Raw genomic sequence first — 20,638 nt, 5'->3', positions numbered from 1 at the left:
CCGGGGGTTATAACATTAGTACAGCGAACATCGATGTCCCGGAGCCCGGAGCGACGTATGAGAATCAAATTAAATCTACTACGTACACTATCGGCTTTTCCACGAAATGAGACATTAATGAAATTACATTAACATTTTTGTAAATTATCATTCTCATTCTAATTCAGCCCTCTCGCGATTTGCGCGTATACAAAAATAAATTCAATATAGATAATTCAGTAGTTGTTAAAACGTCGAGCGTGCAGTTTATACATTTACTATCGAATTACTATTTCCCAAAATTCCAGATACACATTGTTGTACCTCGATCAATTCTGTCGTCCTGATTTTATATGGGAAATAAATCTACCTACGCGCGACACGCGCGCACGCAGCATCCGCCGCGTGCGGCGCGCCGTCCCGGTCCAGGCGACCTTGCTCCGCTCACTCTCGCACAAAAGCGATCCGCCTATTGATTACGCGCGGGAGGCGCGCACTTGCCAATTTATCCGTAGGCAGAAAACGCGCCAGCGCCAGCGCCAGCGCGGTGTCTCTCGCCGCGTGTGTGACAATAGAAAAGCAGGAAGCTCTCTCTCTTCTCTCTCTCCCGCGGATTCCATGCAATCAATGAGCTCTGGCGGCGGCGCGACCAGCGCGCGGATTAATCCGGCTTTACGACGTATTTTTTTCGTTCCGGCTCTATTCCGCCCTCGCCTCGCGTACCCCCGGCTCGCCGCGGCTCCCCCTTCATTCCGAGCAAGCCGATATCCCGCCTCGTCGTCGACTCTCCCATTCTCTCTCTCTTTTTTTCCCTCGGTCCTTTTTTTTCCCCGCTTTCACGTGGGGCCTACCCGGCATCAAAATACTGCAGAGAGCGCATTAAGAGGCAAAGTCGGTCCGCCGCGCCAATTACATTCGAGGCGATCGTAGTTTTCCCTTCCCGACTTCAGTGGCGGCGAAACGAATGAATTCCATGGGATTTAAGCGACTTTTGGGATTCGACAATACTTTCACCGGCCCTTACATACGTCGTCGAGGGGACAAGAACGTGTCATTTTATTCGAAAAAACGTGCGTCTTTTAAAATAATAATTAAAATAGTCGATCTTTATCCTTTTTTTTTTGTACGGATCAATCAATATAAAAGAATTTGCTAAATGTTTCATATTAATGTGATTACGTCAATTAAGCGATTGTTCGTATCAGGAAGTCTTGAATTGAACAATGAATATGTTAATTATAATCGCGGCGGCGCGTATGCTATTTCTAGAGATATATGCATGTTCGCGCGTCAATAAATACGAAACTTTATGGCTGAGAAATGTTTCCAGGATATTGTTAATTTGATTGTGTATTAAGCAATAACGCAATTATTCAAAATAATCGACCACTTCGCTAGTTTCGCTTCGAGAATGGCTTCTCGGGCGGCTGTATGTGTGTGGCGGCGACAAACTTCTTATTGCTCGAAAATGTCGCGCGCGCGCATCGAAAGTTTAAGAAAACTGCCCGAAGAAAAAAAGTACGGCCGTCGCCGTCGCGACGAAGGTGAGAAAAAGTTTTCAGCGAGGAACCAACAAGAGCGGGTGGCAAAGTTTTACATAGTTATTCCGGATTATTAAATAACGTTACCCCTTCTCGTATATATACCTTTAGTAAATAGCGCCGACAGCCACAAATAGACCAGGCAATAAAAAAAAAAGCAGACTAACTCACGATGTATTTTCCTCTTTTATGAACAACTTTACTCGGCACGTTTCATTACGCCGTTAAATATCTGTGGAAACGTATATATTAAACAAAAAACACCAGTTCTTTCATTTAATATCAGAAATATTTGTCGAGATTGACAACGGCAATGCGAATTCGGAGTGCGAGCTCTAATTAACGAACTTTTATTGCGCGTTAAATAACGATCGGAAACCTTTGTGTTAATTAGGCAACCGTATTTTACAACTTTGTGCGAAAACACGGTAGAGCGAGAGCGAGCCTCGGGCCTGCTAGGAATAAAATTTATGCGATCCGATACAAGTGCAATCTTTCCCCAACAACATTCGCCGCCACGAGCGCGATGGTCGAAATACTCTGGAGGAGAAAGGCGGAGATATATACTTCACGGCAATTGAGACTAAATTGAACTCTACCTGAAAGTAAAAGAAATCGAGGTGCAGTTGCCTCGTTCGACTTTCACGTTGGGCAATTCGATTACGAGTTATGAAAGCGATTTACACTGCGCGATTTACCATACGTGCGTTTAACGCCCACGTGTGTGTAAAATAAATTTGCGCCGTCGTCGCGCCGTGAGACTTTAATTTTCGAGCTAATAAATTCGCGCGTGCGATCACAATGTAAATGTACGGAAAACAACATTTGTGTGTGTAACACGTTCTCGCGTCATACAAATTTCAATGCTCACGATCAGTTATATGGCAGCGTAAACCTTTTATTCAGCGGTCTTTGCCAAGGCTATCTTGACTTGAAGAGTTTCTAAAGAAATATATGTTGACATTGTAATTTACGAGAATGTGCAACTAATCTTTCAACGTACGGCCTACAATGACGTGGCTACATAACTATTTTAAGATAAAAATATTTCTATTCGAAGATAAACGATGTACCTAGTGTATTACCTTAAATAGAGATAACGCGTAAAAAATATGACATTTAATGTCAAATATTTCTATTGACAGAGTAGCTAGCGATCGTATTATCATATCATGACTCATACGTCAAATGAGATAACTTTTAAAATTCTAAATGTGATACTTAACGAATACAAAAAAAAAAAGAAAATTACGTAGGTTAAATAATCTTAAATATTCACCGAGCACCGAGCTCGTAGATGTTCGATACAGATTACGATTTGCGTCAGTAGCTGATTTTCGACGACGCGATAATTACATTTCTCATTCCGTGCCACTATTAGCTCCACTTTTCACGCTGCGCTGACGCAAAAGTGCTCCTTTTCCAAGAAAACAAATTAAAAAGATTGGCATCGGCACCGTTGCCCAAGTTAATCGTAGAAGTAGGAAGCACGAGCAGAATACGTCGTGCCTTATCGCGCGATAAGCGTACTCCAGACGCGCGCCCGGGACTTTTATATCCGTAAGGTTCATAAATTAAGCGAAGCCAGTTAACATCGTAGAAACAAGGACGAGGAGTGGCTGCCACGTTGGCATGGAGTCGACGAGAAATAAATTTAAACACGTCCGTCTGGCACCTAAATGTGTCTCTCGCGAATTATTGCTCGATTTGCGGGACACTCGCGACGTTACTGCGGCTAGTCTCCGCGTTTGAGGAAAAAAAGAGAGAGAAAAGAAGATAGATCGAGACTCCGTCTCTTGCTGCGTTCAGACATTCTCGATATAGCGGGGCGCATATAAACATACGATATTAAGAGCGGAATAACGATAAATTTTTATCGAGGGAAAAGGAGAGAGGGAGATTTGTGAAAAGGTTTAACGCGTGTTTCATCGCCGAGCGAGCCTTAAAATTAAACGTGCCTTCATCCCGACTTGGCCTCTCGCAAGCTCTCACGAGCGGGCCGTGAAAGTTTTATGAATCCGGCGGAATGGCTCTGCAAATAGTTCGAATGTAAAGGATCGCGCGCGCACGTTACGTCAAGCACCGTTTAAAATTAATTCCGCGCGGAAACCCGGGTACGCCCGGTGCACGTGCGCGCGAACGCGCGGTTATAAGAGCGATGATAATCCGCGATACGTATTATTCGCGGTCGGAGAATATTAATTTCCGGGATCGGCGGGGTCGAAATAATCCCTGTTGCGCATCTGAGAGGGAAGGAGAGAGGGGAGCGGAGGAGCGGAGGAGCGGGGATAGAGATAGAGATGGTTAAATCGATACGACATTACGGGAACAATAATAGGTTTCTATCATTGTTGCGCCGGAATTAATACGAACCGAGGAACGATCGGCGGCAGTCGCGTAGCGCGAGCCAAGCTACTTTGCTCGCTCATTCAATGCGCCTACGTGGGTGGCTCGTTATCAGCACAAATTACCTTTGCTCCTACGCGCTTAATTTAGTTCCGAGCGTGCAATAATATAATGCTCGCGCATAACGCGCGAAATATAATATTTTTATTAAAGCGACCACCAACAATATATACTTAAGCGATATAAAACTCCCAAGCTCCCCAAGCTTGACGACCAATTTCAAATTTAATTTTTCCTCCTCAGATAGCCCAGTTTCTCCGCGCGAAGAGAAGAGATATAAGGCAACCCGAGAATCTACGCGAGGAACGTACGCGGAACGTAATTTATTGCCGTGCCGATTGTACGCAGTACGGCGCCGCGTGGCGTGTTTCCGAGCCGATACCATCAGGAATACGCACCTGGTCGTGTTCGAAGTATACCATGTACCACCACGCGGCGTCTCGCAGCGATTAAACAAAGACACACTGTACACGTTGTCGCGATAAGCCTTCGTTAAACATTTGGGGAAAAAAAAAATCTGTGTTTGCTCGCTAGGATGAGTTGAACCAATGGTCTACGTTTTATCGAAACGCTAATGATGCGTTACGTGCCATTGTTAAGTATCACACGCTTGTTCGCTACGCGATAGCGCTTGACGAGATAAATCGAAAACCACTGATCGCTGATAATAGCGATAATAACTCACCTGATGTAAATGATGACCCCGTTGGTGCATATCCTTTTCCATCCACGTGGCACGCTGATCGCCGACAGTTGCTGTTGCTGTTGCTGTTGCTGCTGCTGCTGCGTAACCACCGCACCACCGTTCATTGTCAACACCACTGCGTTATGCTGCACACCATTGTTGTTACTACCGTTGACACGCGACGGGGGCTGCTGCCGCGCAGCCTGCTGCACGCACGCACTACCACCGCCGGGATGATTATTACTCGCCACCGGCATGCCACCGTCGTGCTGTCCCGGCTGCCGACGACTCTGACTCTCGTCAGGGCTGCTGAGGCTGCTGTAGGTCGTCATCGACGACTCGTCGGACCTCACCGAGTCGCAACCGCCGGACGCGGCACCACTACCAACACCAACACTGCCGTCGCCAACACCGACCACCGTCGCGCCCAGCGCCGACGTCGGCGCCGAGGAGGCGGCCTGCCGATCGAAACCGTCCCGCTGCCGGCTCTCGTCGTCCACGCTCGTCGCCGCCCGTTGCTCGCCGGCGTTTTGAAGCGCGATACCGTTACTACCGCCGGTGGACGTCGCGGTACCGTACGCGACGCACTCGTCGTCACCACCGAGAAGACCGACGTCGCCCGGATCCCGCATCGGTCGCGCCGCGACGATTCTATTGTCGTTCGTCGTGGCGTTATACTCGCCGCTCAACCTCGCGGAGTACGCGTCACCGGCGGCGACGCCGCGCTGGAGCCGCGCGGTCTGATACGTCTTCGCGGCGCCGGACACCGTCGGATCGTTGTCCGCCGTCGAGCGTTCTCCGTCCTCCGATGCTCGCTCGTTCTCGCGCGACCCCGCGACGCGCGTCATCATCGCCGTCGTCGTCGTCGACGTGGCGCGCACCGTCGTCGAATGCCCCAGGTTGGCCCGTCGATACAGCGTCGCGTAATCCTCCTCGTCCTCGTTGGTCGCCAGAGGAGAAGCGTGTCTCGACTCGCAGCCATCCGCTCCGGTCGTCGCCACCGCCGTAGTCGTTATCGTCGTCGTCGTCGTCTCGAGCGACGGTTTCAGACGGCAACAGCCGATCGCGGGGGTGGCGTTGTTCCCTACGTTGACCCCGCTACCGCTGTCGTCGGCGCGATACACGGCGGTTTTGGCGGGAAAGGTCGTCGTAACCGCCTGCGCCGTCGCCACCTGCGGTGCCCGCAGGATACCGGCGTACTGCGTCGTCTGCTGCTGCTGCTGCTGTTGCGGCTGCGACTGATAACCGACCGCGATAGCGGCAGCAGCGGTTGCGGCGACATTCTGACCCACCGCCGTGGCGTACGCGAAGTTCTCCCCCGACACGTACACCAGAACGCTATTCTGCTGCACGGCTTGCTGCTGCTGCTGTTGTCGATGCGCGTGCTGTTGCACTTGCTGCTGCTGCCGATGATGATGACGCTGCTGACGCTGCTGCTGCTGCTGATGCTGATGGCCGTGACTCGGGGGAGCGGGGAGCGTGGACGGCTGCTCAGGCTTGCCGGCCATGGTCCAGGTCCAGCAGCGCTGCGGATGACCCTGACGACACCCACGACATCACTGGCGCGACGTGGCACGTAGCTCGCCTACGTGGGGACACCGGCGGCGGGTACTGCCGCATCCTCCGCGAGAGCCGGCTCACGATTCCTCACGCGCTCGACGATGACGACGAACCTCCCGTGGTCCACGAATAATCCTCGCGCGCGCTCTCACCGATGTCGCTGTTCCACGTCGCGTCGCGTCTCTCCGCGCGGCACACGTAGCACGACATAATATACGCGAATCCGCACCGGGTTGAAACGCTCGCGCGACTCGGACACGAGCGTGGATCCCCCGGAGGGGACGGGGAAAGGGGGTTCTCGCGTCCCTCCCCTTGCGGAAACGGCGGGAAAGAGAATCGCTCGCTCCCCTACGTCGCGCGTGCTCGAAACCGGCGCGTGTTTGGCGCGCGTAGTACGCACCGTCGCTGTCGCTGCTCGCCGCCGCGCCGGTCAATGGCCGTCTAACCTCCTTGACGCGCCAGCGGGGATCGCCGGGCATGGGGCGCGGGACGCGCCGACGGATGCGTTTTCTCCCGCGAGATTCGACGATCCGGCGGCTCGGCTCCTCGGCTTCCCTCCTTCGGTTCCGCTCGCTCCTCGCTCCTCTTCCTTCTCCTTCCCCTCCTTCTCCACCGACCCTCCTCCTCTTCCGCCTCTTCCTTTCCCGAGGTAAGACGTACGCTCGTCAAAATGTCGCAGCTGGTGACACGTCGTCGCACGCGAACGCGATCGGAATTCGAAACGGCGCCATCGGGTGTCGGGTGCCGGCCGGCCGGCTGACGTTTTCCCTCCGCGTTTCCGCCGCTTTGCTCTATCGCTCTCTCTCTCTCTCTCTCTCTCTCTTTCAGAAGACTCGGTGCCGCGGCACGGCGACGTTCCACGCCGCGTCCTCTTGCCGCGCGGGCGAGCGTTGCACACGTCGCGAGTCGTTACGTAGCATGATCGTGCGCGAGGCGGCGGCGGCGGCGTCGAGCAAGGTCGCGACTGCCGTTAACTCGACTCGATTGACTCGAAATTCTCACAGCCGGCGGCCCGAGGCCCGAGCCGCTCGTTTATCGGCGGGGAATTACGTCTCTCTCCGAAGCGGAGCGAGCGAGAGCCTATGTACGCGCGAAAGGTCTCTCGCTCTCGGCTCAAGGTGACGGCGGCCCGTGGTCGTACAGTTGCCGCCACCCGCGCCGTGTTCACTGTTCGCGGGTCCCCGCCGCCCGCCGCCGCGACGCGAAATCGACGAAGATTCCCCCCGATGTCGCGGCGCGCGACTCGCAACTGCGTCGCGGCTTAATCCCGGCTCCCGGCGATTCGAAATCGAAGCGCGCCCCCACCGACACTCGTTGAAACGGATCGAGAGTCCTTCGAAAACTCGCGCCTTACTTCACAGCCACCACAACTTCGTCCCTCCGATCGAGTCGTCGCGAGTACGCACTCCCGAGTACGCGAACGCACCGAAGACGCGCACTCAATTATGTCATTACGCCGAACGGCACGCCGCTTGGGATATCGCGAGAGATGGGAGGAAGGGGGGGGGGCGAAAAAAAACCCGTCACGCAACCGACAATCACGATCCCGGCGAACGCGATAACGCGGCCGAGCGGCGTGCCATCTCCCTCGACACTGACTACTGACTGCGTATATACCGCGGCACCGCGCCGCGGCGTTTAATCGCGCCGAACTTCAGGCGGCTCGGCTCGGCTCGAGTCGCCCGCGGTCGGCGCTCGATCGGTAAATATGGCGCGAACGCGCACGCCGCGTTCCGTACGAAAGAGAGGAACGGCAACAACAAAAAAGAGACACACTTTTACGCCGCTGGCGTAACGATTCGGGTTAAATCGCGCACGGACGGACGAACGTCGCGTTGTGACGCTGCGTCATCGTCACAGCAGCAGCCGCAGCAGCAGCAGCGAGTATCACGACCACCACCACCGGCACTCTTCCACCACCACCGTCACCATTTCCACTACCTCTCGTACTCTCGTACCACCACCACCACTACTACCTTCCTACTACTACCACGTATCACCACTACGAGCGCGGTTACGAACTCTCGGGTTAAGTTAACTAACCCTCTCGCCGTGCCGAACACCTGCGCGGTCCGCGCTGCTCCGTTTCTCACGGAGCGGCCTCACCTCTCCGCTCGCACTCTCTCTCTCTTTCTCTCGCCCCCCCCCCGGGTGTATATTATTTTCGGTTGACGCGACGGTAGCGGCGCGGACGCGGCGAGCGGCGACGGCCGTACGCACGTCGGATAATTGCGTACGCCTTCTGCGTTTCAACGTGGCCCCGAGACTCGACTCTCACCGCCGGCCGACACGGACGTCGCGCGGCCGATCCGCCGATCGGAATGCCGTGCCCGGTGCGCTACGCCGTTTTCGCGTAACTGATATTGTACTCCCGACGACGGCTGGCTCTGCGCCTGGCTGGCTGGCTGACACTCGCCACTCGCCACTCGCCACTCTCGGGCCACTCGCACGTCACTAAGCACGTCGCTAAAAACATTGACCCGCTCGCCGCGACTCGCGAGCTCTCGAGCTCTCGCGAGACGCGAGGCAGAGCGGGACGGGAGCGGTCGCGCGCGACTCGCGACGGTGCCGCTATCGGTCGGGCGGGACGCGCGTTAATTTCGCGGTCGTCCCCGCGGGCTTATTCGATATCGCGCCTCTCGTCTCTAATGGCCGATGACTCCTTCTCTCTCGCGCCAGAACGAATGAATCCGTCATTCACGGAATCCAGGCATTCACGAAATAACGAGCGATTCGTGAATCGACGTTTCGCAAATATATGTTTATCACGAATCTTCGCGTATCGCGCGCGAATTGGCGAATAATATTTGAAGGCTCACAAATCTATAATTATTTATCGAATAATCGATTGCACGGATGCCAAGCTAACGCAAAAAAATTTACTCCGTTTTAATTTCATTCGCGTAAAAGCTCACATTTTTTTAATCCCATTTATTTTATTGTTCAGTTTTAAAATAAATAGAATCTCCTCTCGTGTCATTGAAAATTAATTTGGACGTTACCTCTTTCTATTTCTAAAACGAAAACTACGAGGAGGCAAATCTATAAATTAAATATTACGTCATTAGCGATTAATCTGCGCGTTTACTTGCGACGAATTAATAAATCTTAGGGAGAAATTACGCGTGGAACAGTGTTTCGATTGATCGAACCATGCGAGGAATTTCAGGTCCTATTTTGAAAAGGGCGTAAAATCGATAATCTCATTTTACAGTTCCAAATTTATTTGAGACGCTCAAAAAAAGTACCTAAGTAATCAATCACCAATTTTTCCTATAATAAATAAGATTACAAGACATGTGGCTATTTATTAAAATTCGCTATAGTAACTGCGGACGAGTACACGACCATGTATACGGTAAATTATGTGAATGTGTATCGAAAGTATATTAATTGAATATAGTACGGAATCTATGAATTATCTAGAGCATTTGTTCATGCGCGTTAATGAAGATAAACGGTGAAAATGACCCGATAAACTTGTAGAAATATATCTATTAAGAAAAGATCATTTTTTGTTCGTTTGTATAAGTTTCCACGGGAAGGAAATCACTAAATTGACAACCATTGATTTTACTAAAATATGTAATAAAATCTCAGCATTGGCGAATGTAAAGAAGGAAAATTATTAGATCCGACACAGTATCATTGCACAGAAGCTGCTTATGAATACGCGCAATCGTCCACGCACACACACGTACGGGAACCTGATTCCCCGTTTTATTCGCATCGTTTGCAAACAAAATTGTGTTTCCGTTATCATCGTCACACGCCAGTATACAAAAGCGACTGGAAAAAATTAAATACTACGAATATGGAATAATGTCCCGCTTTGAAAAGTTTCAAGATCTCTAGTACGATTGATAACGTTACGTTAAGGCTTTAACCAAGCGTAGTTTATACCGTTTCCACATTGATTGACACACATCCCGAGGTTATTTCAAGTTCTAGAAAACTTCTAGAAAACTGTAAAAGACAACTTTCAGGCTTAAAAATCCGGAATAAACAAGTTTGCTGCTATTGATATCCGAAGGAAGTAATCGTATACGGATAATTCACAAAATTGAACTAAATAAACATATATATGAATTTTAACTCTATTTTTAGCCATGTAGTATTTACTGTCGAGCTGCTAGCTGGTTATTGGAGCGATACACGTGGTCAAACATCAGAGACAATCGCGATGTTCGAGAATACAATGATGCCTTTCATTGCGCTGTAACGTCCGGCGTCGGAAAAAACTTTACGTTAAATCTAAATAAATTTAAATTTTCTGATCATCGCGTAATGATAAGTACACATTTTTAGTGATTCTCTAACGAAAAAAACAACATAGTTACATAGACAAACTAAAATTCTAATAAAGCATCTTATTTATATAAGTATCTCAATAAGATGCACTTTAATAAGATCCTTCATCGGGAATAGAGATATGCTTTTCGTTAGGTGGTAACGATTATCTACTTTCAAGATCGTATGATATTCCGCGTAAAAATTAATAAAGTTAAAGAATCGATAACTACAGTACTCGCTGTTTTGCGTTTCCAAACAGTCGAATTATTTCAACTTCTTTTTCACTCGTCGAACAACTTGCCTATATATCCATGTTGTTTCTCGGGCACGATACAGAATCGAGCGAATGGGACAGAGAGTTCGAAATGAAAGAAACGGCTATATGTTTATTGCAGGGTTAGTGTAATCAAATTAATGTGTGGCACATTGGACTCGCGATGGACCCCCCTCGTCCTCTTCATACGCTTGTCTCGTGTCTCTCCGCCTTTGCTCCTGCTCGGGATCCAAGTCGGTAAGTAAACACTCCTCGGCACCGTCTGGAATTATAACCTCTTCTCTCGGTGGCAGACACTGCTCCAATGCCGGGATAAGCGATGGTTCTATGCTCTTCGGGAAATTGACTATAAATTGTATTATAAGTCTGCCGTGTGTAAACGGATCCTTGTAAATCGGCATGCCCTCGTTCAAGATGCATTTCAGGTCACCGTGTTTCGTCACGGTGCCGGGAAGCGAGGTTATCACTAAATCTCTACCATCCAAAGTGCGAATCACTTTCTGGAATCCACATAATGCCTCTACGAGTTCTAGTTGCATTCGCATGATCAGATCGTTCCTCGAACGCCTGTAATTTAATCAATCGCGGCGTATCGATAACAGTTAAATAATGAGCCAATAAATATTCCAATGAAATATTACTAACTTGAATACTTCGTGATCTTTCTCTTCGAGAATAATAACTATATCGCCAGGTTCCAAGTCTGGTTCCTGATCACCCTCGCCGCTGAAAATTATCTTCTGACCGTCGACCATCCCCGGATCAACGTGAACCTCAAGTATCTTTCTATCTCTAGTAGTCTTTCTTCCGTTGCAGTACTTGCAACGATCGCGGGGATTGATACGCTCTCCCTGTCCCTTACACTCCGTACACATGGTTTGTAAGTGTTGCAACATTCCCGGACCTAATTGCTGGATTTGTACTTGCAAGCCAGAGCCATGACACGTCGAACATTGTTCAACGGAACCTTTCTTTCCACCGACACCTAATAGAAAAAAAAGGAAATCGTTTTCTCTCGCCCCAGATACACAGATATAGATGTTTTTAGAATTATAACCGTTCTCATCCCATAAAACCGTTTACCTTCGCATTTTTCGCAGATGACGTTTTTTTGCAGAGCGAGTTTACGAACAGTTCCCTTGTAAAGTTCCTCGAGAGAAACTGATAATTGATGCATGACATCCTGACCTCGACGGTCTCTCCTTCTACCTCCTCGTCCGCCAAATCCTCCGCCAAAGAACATATCGAAGATGTCCATAGGAGAAGAGAAGCCGCTACCACCCATACCGCCTTCTTTCAAAGCTTGCTCTCCACCTTGATCGTAGATACGCTTCTTCTCAGGATTCGACAATACCTCATACGCTTGAGAAATTTGCTTAAACTGAAAAACATACGACATTTCGTAAATATTAGATTTTATCATGTGTAACGCGATAAACGTTTAAAATTTTAAGATTCAGGGTTTTTTTTTTTCATGCGAGAACCTTTTCTCCTTCATTAGGATTCTTATCGGGATGATATTTCAGAGCCAGCTTTCTATAGGCCTTCTTCAAATCTTCCTGCGAGCATCCGGGCTTCACGCCCAGTACGTCATAAAATGTAGTCTCCTTAACCATTTTCACGCGTTAAGAAGTTCGTGTTACGTTAAAAACGCTCCTGCTGCTGAAACCAAGAAAAAAAATATTATAATTTCTCAATTTTTTAATTAAAGGTACTGCCAATACATGAGAATTTTCCTCACAGATAAAAACGCTTAAAACACAAGTTTTACGTTCTTGGGGGGGGGAGGGGAATGCACACGCATAATGAATTCCCTCAAAATGTCAAATCACTTAATCTATCGATAAATCGACATCAGAGGAATCATATACGCTCTATTCGTTTCATCGATGAAGTAAACAACCTGAGATGTTGCGAATACGCAGGCACGACCAAAAAGGTATAGTCACGTTTAGCTCATAATTAATTCATAAACAATAATTCTAAAACGAATGCATCGCTTTTTCTAGCGTTGCATAATTGGATCTAGGCTCAATAATACTCATCAATTCTAACATCGTCAGATCGGAGACTGAGAGCGCGTAGCGCGACTATGCAACTTGGAGTTGGTCTCACGAATATTTAAATTAACAGCTCGAATTGTTACATAAAGTGCAACGGATAACAGAAGCACTTGGCAACAAATGGCCCCAGGACAAGAACTTCCGTTCTGACCTTGAATTTCAAATTGCACTTATATCTAACAGCGAAAAAGGAGAGCAAAACCAAAAAAAAACGGGGAAAAATATTGAGCATATAAATGTTCGTTTTTCTTTCTCTTTTTTTCCTAATTTTTATCACGATTCATTTCAAGTCTCGCAACTTGCACGCGGACGGTTCTTCGCCGCAGCTCCAGAGGTTCGCCCGTGAATCCAAAGAACGCAACGCAACACTCGTGCGTGGATTCATGCGAGTTTCAAAATGGCGTCTACGGCAGCAGGGCTGGGAGTATATACGATTGAGTAGACCAGCGAGCGGAGGATTTTAAAAGGCAAGGCGAGGCAAGTGTCGCGGACGCTTCTCGAACAAAGACCCCCGTCTCTTCGCTTCGCGGAGTCTTCCGGTGTCGCGCAGGTATACCGAGCGCATGCGGTTTCCCCCGAGCAGGATGAAAAAATCGGCAGAGTACGGGATAAAAAAAAAAAAAAAAAAAAAACGTTTACCGGATCGCCCGCGACGAATTTCGCTCGCTCGCGATTCGATATGACGGCTATGACGCACGCGCTATCGCGAGAGAAGCGCGTTTCTCCGTGATAAGCGAGTTTCTGCTATTTCCTGCGGCCTCCCTTCCTTTCTCTTTTTCTTTCTCCTAGCCGTCTTAGCCAATGCCGCGGGTGCATCGTCGATCGACGCGAGTCAGGGAATCAGGGAAGCGTGCGCGAAGACTCGAGAGCCAGGTTACTGGCTTCCACCATCTTTCTTTCCGAGCTCGCTGTCGCGACGCGAGTATACTCGCCCTGGGCCGATCAGCTCGACTCGATTGAACTCGATTCCCGCTTCGTAAATGTCCAGTCCAGCTAATGTGCAATCGTGCGAATTATATCGCCGCGCAACGCGCAACCTTCGACCGTCCGCCAAGCCGTCCCCTCCCTCGCCTCCCCTCCGATAGCTCCGGTAACCGTTACGCGAACTCGGACCAGGAGAGGAATCGCGACGAGACTCCCGACTCCCGACACTCCGTGGGACAGCGATTCCGAGAAGTTATAGACGCGTCCTACGCCTCGCTGCGCCTCTCGGAGCGAGCGAGCGAGCGAGAGAGAGAGAAAGAGATCGCGCGGGCGGACCAACCGACCGATCGATCGATCGTGCGACTTCGTCCGCCCGTTGCTCGCCCGCCCACGGGCCACCGTCGGATCCGCAACCTCGACAACGGGGATCTCGCGATTTCGCGCGAGAACCACTTACCTGGCTGCGTAAAAGCGACGAGGCGAGTGTCGCCAAGGATGACCGCGCACGTTTCGCACGAGCCTCGTTCCGTCCCCGCGTCCGCGTCGCAACGTTTCACGTACCGAACCGAACGACTGAAGAAGACTGAACCGACTGAACCCCGTGCGCCCACGTCGCCTGCCGATATTGCCGCCTGTGCGGCGCGCTACGTTCTCGAAACTTCCTAGAGAACGGCAATGGTCGACGTCAGGCCGACGGTCGTGCGCCAATCAGCTTCCGACGTTGGCGGAAGCGCTACGCGCGCGCGCGCGCGCGCACGGCACACGGCCCCTTTCGAAAGTTTCACGCAATTTTCACGTCGGGCCGATCAAGCAGTTTCAGAAAAACACGCCATGTTTTCCTTCTTTTTAATTTTTTATAAAAGATTTTTATAACTTCTTTGTTCGCAATGGATTTTACATGGATAACCTTTTATTTGTATCGCATGATTCTCTCGATTTCGACGAATGATTTTTGGGAAATTGAACCACGTGGGGCCATCAATATATGTATAATTAAATTTTTATCGGTACATATATTTTTTTAAGAAATTAATTTGAAAATCAATATATCGCATTTGCGGACAAGGCGTGTATGTAAGATAAAATGTTGAATATTAATTTCTCTTACATATAATCACATTTTTTATCGTCTATCATATAATCACATTATTCTTGTTATTTTCTCCTCATTGAAATGTTTTTCCCTTCATAGAGATACGATATTTATCCTCGCGTCTCGGCTGCAAATATATATATTCCTAGAAATTAATCCTCTGTTGTTAATTTCGAAGCGATTCAGTATCTTAAATCGTTTGAACTTGATAAAAGCTTGAAAATTAGATGTAGAATTTCGATAGTGCCAGGCGTAGGTATGCATAAACAATAAAAAGATTTTTCTATTGTAAAAATATCACGTGGGTGCGCGATGCAGACGCTGCCGTGTGATCTTATATCGCAGATGGCAGTGCACGTTTCCGTGCGTGCATGCCGTGAATTTTCGTGTCTTTTTCCGAGCGGTACGCTAACCGGTCAGAATGGTATGTAATTTGTATCGAGAAATTCTGCAATAATCGTCCAACGAAACGTGCGACGTTTGATTGAGTATTAAATAATGGCATCTAATGAAGTACGTGTCGCGTGTATTAAGTTCGGGAAGTACCGATTACGAGTAGCAATGCTAATCGTCAAACGCGACGTGACATAACCTCGGATGAAAATACATGTTTGTTATTTGTGACGCTTAATAAATAAAAACTCTATTAACTGAAACTTTTTAATTTTATTTATTATATTATTTATCCTTGCCGTAGAATGCAATAGAACAGCAGCGTTCTCCAGTCTATTTTCGACACACTTAGATGCACTCTAATAAAATAACCTAACTCCACAAATAAAGAGACTTATTTTGATTCTCGCTTACAGACGGAAGGCACAGCTACCATCAGAACGAGAAAGTTCATGACCAATCGGCTCCTATGCCGAAAACAAATGGTGAGTGTGCGAATCGAGCGATCTATGATTTCTATATTTATTAGCCAATTATTATTGATGATTTATATGTACCAATTTATATGTTTGTTTTGCGCAGGTCGTAGATGTAATCCATCCTGGACAACCATCGGTTCGTAAGACCGAGATACGTGAGAAACTAGCCAAGATGTATAAAGTGACCCCAGACGTCGTCTTTGTGTTTGGCTTTCAAACCAACTTCGGCGGTGGTAAATCCACTGGGTTCGCGCTTATCTACGACACCTTGGACTTTGCGAAGAAATTCGAACCTAAGTACAGGTTAGCGAGGCATGGTCTCTTCGAGAAACAAAAACAAACCAGGAAACAGCGTAAAGAACGCAAGAACAGAATGAAGAAAGTTAGGGGTACTAAGAAGAGTAAAGTTGGAGCAGCGTCTAAAAAGGTAGGCGAAATAATGTCAAATATATTTTTTACGCAAAGATATGACCATACTTCTTGCTCTATCACTCGAACGTTATAATGCTGTAACATTGTAAAAATTTTTCTTTATTCTGTCTCATCGTTGAATGCTTTTCAATATAAGATATCTTTTGCATGTTGAAATAATGTTTCTTTTTTCTTAATTATGGACTTTGGCTTAAATTTCTTATATTAAAATTATAATTGGCCTTAAAAATTATATATTCTACGTGATGTGGAAATCTTTTTCTCTCTGTTTTCATTTAGGTAATTTTATTGTATTAATAAACTATTATATTCGAGAAAATCAGATAGTTTGCATATAAAAATAAATTTTATTACATAGCACAATGAAGTTCTTAACGTTATTGAACGGATAACCATAAATACATGATAAATATTCACATATTTTTTTAGAAAAACTTCTATTTAACAGATTTTTTAAATTTACTAGTTTGAACTTTTTGTATTCCTTATAATACAACACAGTTGTGTAATATATATGTGTGATATCTATGAGAGAATAACAAAATAGAAATATAAAAAATATATAAAAGATTTCTTATTGAACATAATAGCGTTTATGGGCAATTCAGAAATAAATTTTCCTTTGGTCTGATGTTTATTGTGCATGCTACGGTGGTATACGCTTCTTATTCACATTCTAGGGAAGGAAATAGAGAAATGATCATCATTTGTACTACAGACTTCTGGAGGGGCAATATCTTGTTGCTTAATCAGGGTCAGCATGCAAATCTTTAAGTTTCATACTTTTGTTCCTTGTTGATTGTATGAGCATGCTAATAATTTGTTAATACTTTTGTATAACTTCTGAATGTTATATGTAATATTCTGTTTTTTTTTATGGTTTATTTATTATATTGCTAATCACAATTCTAATGTTTCAATATAATGCAAAAATATATTTTATTTATATAATATGAAAATGCAAGAATCTTATATAGGCTATTATATTTTCATATTAGACATAATAAGCGTCTTTAACGATGTAGAGTATTGTGTAAATTTAGAAAATGCATAATCAGGTAATACAGGACTTGATTACTTATTTATATTTGCGTTTTACTTGTTAGTAAATTAATTTTAGGTCTACCACTAAAACGTGTTATCTAATACTGCAATTAAAATTAAGCTTTTGCTATACTATTCACATTTTATTAAAACTAGTGATTAAATGTTAAATTAAATTAATTTTCAGAAAGGAAAAAATATAACTTAACATTTGTTCTTTTTTGTAAAAGCTTTGGTTTTAATGAATTACAAATACATTAACAAATTAACAAACAATTTTACTTTATCTTAAGTATTCTATATTAGTGTAAAATGAGATGTGCACGAAAATTGCTAACATCTAAATAATTTTGAAAATACTTTAATGTTATATTATATTGAATTTCTTGTTAGTGCATATACTTTTTATATTTAATACGCTTGAGAGAGAGAGAAGATAATGCTTTATATATTAACTACAGATATATGTATATGTGCTGTCGTACTTCTATGACAATTTGTATATTGTTGTAAAATTTGTTAAAATGTGCATGTGTTAAGCAGTTGATTTTAAGTAAGAAAGGAAATATTCTTTTTGAATATACACAAAAAACTTTTTTTTTCTATTACAGTAAAAGAAGCCATCTTGAAGACCACGATCATCGACGTAAAAATTATTATATTTTACTATGGAATAGCGCTGTAATTATAATAAATTTTACGGAATAAACGTGTATTCTTCTTGATGAAAATCCATTTCGCCTTTCTCTTGACATCTCGTGAAAATCTCTCGTTAAAAAATTTATTATATTGTATTTAGTTAATGTTTTGTTACCCCCACACACATAAAAATAATATTCAAAATTTCAGGTTATTTGAGTGGAATGACTAATATTTGTGAGATTTAATTAATTTTTTCTAAGATATATTTGTGTATATAAATCTATTTAAAAATTTAAATAATTATTTTTGTCGATTTTATCTTACCTATTTTTAGCGCGTTAATATTTTTAGATCTAATTAATATGTATTTACAACTGATTTAATTTAAAACTTTATTAAGAAAGATTGGACCAAGACATACATCTGAATTTATTTTCTGATAATATGTAACTTGTTTTTAAATTATGACTTCGGCAGATGCTGGACGAGGTTTCTTTGTGGTACGTTTATTGATGGTCTCGTTCTCTTCTACTTGCTTGTTGAAGATAGGTAAAGTTAGTTCGGTGGACGTTACAGGTGACTCATTGTCAGTAGTAATAACGGTTATCTCTTCAGTGGATGTCACGCTTGCTTCAGTAGTAATTACAGTAGATTCGATAGATGTTTCAATTGATTTAACAGAAGTCGATTCAGTGGACGATATCGGTTCGACATTAAGCACAGTAGACTCGATGGATGGATCAGTTTTTTCGGTAATTGTCTCGATGGATATTACTGTAGTTTCGGTAGGTGCCACAACCGGTTTACTGTCCGTTACAACAGATTCACTAGAAGTCAGGATTTCTTCAGTTGACGTTGCATTCGGCTCTACCGAAGTTGTAATTAACTGGGTAGTAAGTGAAATCGTTTCGGTAGAAGTTACGGTAGCCTCAGTGGTGGTTACAGTTGATCCGGTAGAAGTTAAGGCTGATTGCGTTTCAGTAACAGTTTGGGTCGTTTGTTGTCTCGATGTAGTAGATTCGATCTTCGGCGTAGTCGTTGGAGATTGCGTAGTTTGAGAACTTCCGAATTTGCGGAAGTCGGGCGTCCACTCGATCCCGAATGTGGGTGGCGAGGGCAGATTCGGTAGCCAGGGCCTCGTGTCCCACTCATCCGAATCACTGTCGTAGTCATTGCCTGCAACTTTCCGGATGATGTACCATTTACCAATCCGGACGCCCCAATCGCGTTTTGGGTCAAAAGATAGGCTAGCTATTATCATGAAAAAAATTAACAAAATAGGAAAGTTAAATCGGGATTGTGTCTAGTAGTCTAAAAGCTTGGGAGGACACGGTCGCGAAAGGCTTTGAAAGACATACCAATTGTATCTCTTGTATGATCTTCGCGAGTGACGCATCACGTAAAATGTCGAAATCGCGTATGTTCAATTATGATCTGTAGCGAAGCAGAAACACGTGATTTTACGTCCAGCGCAGCGGGAGTTTCAGCTTTACGACGAGCTTGTGACGAGATATTAAAGGGGATCGCTACGGATACTGACTCCAAATTTAATGTTATCGAGCTTTGCTTACACAAATCTAAGACCAAGCCTGGGTAACCCGGTATTCGACCCCCTATGTTTTTATCGATGTTCAAAATATCCTGCGGTGACAAACTCGAAGTTGGATCGTCTCCGCCGAACCACTCTTGCCATTTTCTCACGATTCGGTCCTTCAGCACTTTGAACCAATCTCGTATTGTTTCTCCGAATCCAGTCGATCGACCGTGAAAACCTGCTCCATCTACGACGTTTGGATTGAATAAAACGTTAAAAATTATAGGGTTTACAGTAGGATTGGTACATCGCAATCTAGCAGCACAGTTTCATTGCAACCTTGTTAAATTCTCTATTAATTTATACAATTTTGTGAAAATTGACGTAATTCACATTTAATCACAGATATATTTATTGATGTTATAAACACCATATGTGTGTCTATCTTCTTGAAGATATACACTTGATTTTTAACATATTTGAAACAATTTGGACACACTAGATTTAACATTTTATTTTGCACGAAACTGGAAACTTCATTCTTTACTTTTTTCCTTTGGAGGATTCAGGACAATTCATCTCAAGAGCTCGAGAAACTTGAATACATTTGATTCAACTATAATATCGATCGTATCAATCCTGCACTTAATTCTCCTGTACTGCAAGATGTATAATTGATATAGCACTTATAAACAACTACAATGTACACCACCTCTATCGAAAATCGGTGTCGGCGTAACGAGCTGACAGGTGAGGAGCAGCAGCAGCAAGACACCTGAGAGCGGTCGCATTTTTGCGACCGGACAAACAACACCACTCTGCGTGCGGGTGTACAAGTGCATGCGATTTTATATGTCCTCCGGCGGAAATGCATGGTATGACGATCTCGTTAGTGCCACAATTTTATCGGGGGATCAAGCCCGCGCATGCTAACGTAAACAAGGCCTTGTTGCGCTCGTTCCGATCCCGATCTCTCAATCGGTTAACCGCCGTCATTTTCGCAATATCTATGTAACTTACAACGATCCGAAGTACGTGGCGCGCCGGCAAGATAGATGGACAATCGCTCGTTCCGCGAACCTCGGGCCACGGCATCACGCTATTGTGCCGCGTTACGTATGAAGGCAAATTACATACGCTTATCCGTGATTACTCATGTGGGCTGGACCGACTGGCCTAAAACGGGCTATCAATTGATTACCCGTTTGCGCGCTGTTAATTCACGGTTCTATACGGTTTTCTACCGTTACGCTTCTGTCTGCGCTTCTAATGTTAGAAAGACCTTATTTTATTTCA

General features: G+C 45.5%; 4 protein-coding genes across 11 annotated transcripts in view; 1 reads left to right on the top strand and 3 right to left on the bottom strand.

Annotated features, from left to right (window-relative positions):
* The window catches only part of LOC143905197 (uncharacterized), a 210,914-nt gene extending 202,286 nt beyond the window's left edge, over positions 1 to 8,628 (bottom strand). For 2 of the 4 annotated variants that reach the window (XM_077420428.1, XM_077420427.1), the window contains exon 1: positions 4,612 to 8,628. In XM_077420428.1, coding sequence (XP_077276554.1) covers positions 4,612 to 6,119 — 1,508 coding nt within the window. In that variant the 5' untranslated portion in view covers positions 6,120 to 8,628. The remainder of the gene's footprint in view (positions 1 to 4,611) is intronic. The other 2 variants (XM_077420425.1, XM_077420426.1) reach the window with 1 other exon arrangement.
* Positions 8,629 to 9,372: 744 nt separating this feature from the next.
* On the bottom strand, positions 9,373 to 14,398 carry Droj2 (DnaJ heat shock protein family (Hsp40) member A4-like). 2 transcript variants are annotated; one of them, XM_077420330.1, is made up of 5 exons: positions 14,183 to 14,398; positions 12,223 to 12,400; positions 11,822 to 12,119; positions 11,384 to 11,723; positions 9,373 to 11,305 (listed from the first exon to the last, which is right to left on the bottom strand). In XM_077420330.1, the coding sequence occupies exons 2-5, from the start codon at positions 12,352 to 12,354 to the stop codon at positions 10,876 to 10,878; spliced, it is 1,200 nt and encodes a 399-aa protein (XP_077276456.1). In that variant the 5' UTR covers positions 12,355 to 12,400; positions 14,183 to 14,398; the 3' UTR covers positions 9,373 to 10,875. The 2 variants fall into 2 exon arrangements, with proteins under 2 accessions (XP_077276456.1, XP_077276455.1); XM_077420329.1 differs by having other exon boundaries at positions 12,223 to 12,397.
* Positions 14,399 to 15,151: 753 nt separating this feature from the next.
* On the top strand, positions 15,152 to 17,901 carry Rps24 (ribosomal protein S24). 2 transcript variants are annotated; one of them, XR_013259120.1, is made up of 5 exons: positions 15,152 to 15,242; positions 15,628 to 15,696; positions 15,794 to 16,117; positions 16,803 to 16,876; positions 17,778 to 17,901. XR_013259120.1 is itself a non-coding variant. In XM_077420344.1 (4 exons), the coding sequence occupies exons 1-4, from the start codon at positions 15,240 to 15,242 to the stop codon at positions 17,778 to 17,780; spliced, it is 399 nt and encodes a 132-aa protein (XP_077276470.1). In that variant the 5' UTR covers positions 15,152 to 15,239; the 3' UTR covers positions 17,781 to 17,901. The 2 variants fall into 2 exon arrangements, 1 of the variants encoding a protein (XP_077276470.1); XM_077420344.1 differs by lacking the exon at positions 16,803 to 16,876.
* On the bottom strand, positions 17,788 to 20,349 carry LOC143905143 (uncharacterized). Of its 3 annotated transcripts, none has more exons than XM_077420331.1 (3): positions 20,055 to 20,349; positions 19,380 to 19,589; positions 17,788 to 19,059 (listed from the first exon to the last, which is right to left on the bottom strand). In XM_077420331.1, the coding sequence occupies exons 1-3, from the start codon at positions 20,182 to 20,184 to the stop codon at positions 18,266 to 18,268; spliced, it is 1,134 nt and encodes a 377-aa protein (XP_077276457.1). In that variant the 5' UTR covers positions 20,185 to 20,349; the 3' UTR covers positions 17,788 to 18,265. The 3 variants fall into 3 exon arrangements, with proteins under 3 accessions (XP_077276457.1, XP_077276458.1, XP_077276459.1); XM_077420332.1 differs by having other exon boundaries at positions 17,788 to 18,990; XM_077420333.1 differs by having other exon boundaries at positions 17,788 to 18,984.
* Between the last annotated feature and the right edge of the window lie 289 nt (positions 20,350 to 20,638).

Source organism: Temnothorax americanus, unplaced genomic scaffold (assembly GCF_048541705.1).
Source record: "Temnothorax americanus isolate GAGA-0224 unplaced genomic scaffold, ASM4854170v1 Scaffold6, whole genome shotgun sequence".
Taxonomy (NCBI): Eukaryota; Metazoa; Arthropoda; class Insecta; order Hymenoptera; family Formicidae; genus Temnothorax; species Temnothorax americanus.
Note: the sequence above shows the minus strand (reverse complement) of the source record. Positions and strands in the feature narration are given on the sequence as shown.

Coding starts and splice junctions, on each gene's coding strand:
- Droj2 (XM_077420330.1), bottom strand. CDS start 12,354: ATGGTTAAGGAGACTACATTTTATGACGTACTGGGCGTGAAGCCCGGA. Junction 12,120..12,222: donor ATCCTAATGAAGGAGAAAAG/GTTCTCGCATGA, acceptor TATGTTTTTCAG/TTTAAGCAAATTTCTCAAGC. Junction 11,724..11,821: donor CATCTGCGAAAAATGCGAAG/GTAAACGGTTTT, acceptor TTTTTCTATTAG/GTGTCGGTGGAAAGAAAGGT.
- Rps24 (XM_077420344.1), top strand. Junction 15,697..15,793: donor TCCTATGCCGAAAACAAATG/GTGAGTGTGCGA, acceptor TGTTTTGCGCAG/GTCGTAGATGTAATCCATCC.
- LOC143905143 (XM_077420331.1), bottom strand. CDS start 20,184: ATGCACTTGTACACCCGCACGCAGAGTGGTGTTGTTTGTCCGGTCGCA. Junction 19,590..20,054: donor GACACCGATTTTCGATAGAG/GTGGTGTACATT, acceptor CAAACGTCGTAG/ATGGAGCAGGTTTTCACGGT. Junction 19,060..19,379: donor AGGCTTGGTCTTAGATTTGT/GTAAGCAAAGCT, acceptor TCATGATAATAG/CTAGCCTATCTTTTGACCCA.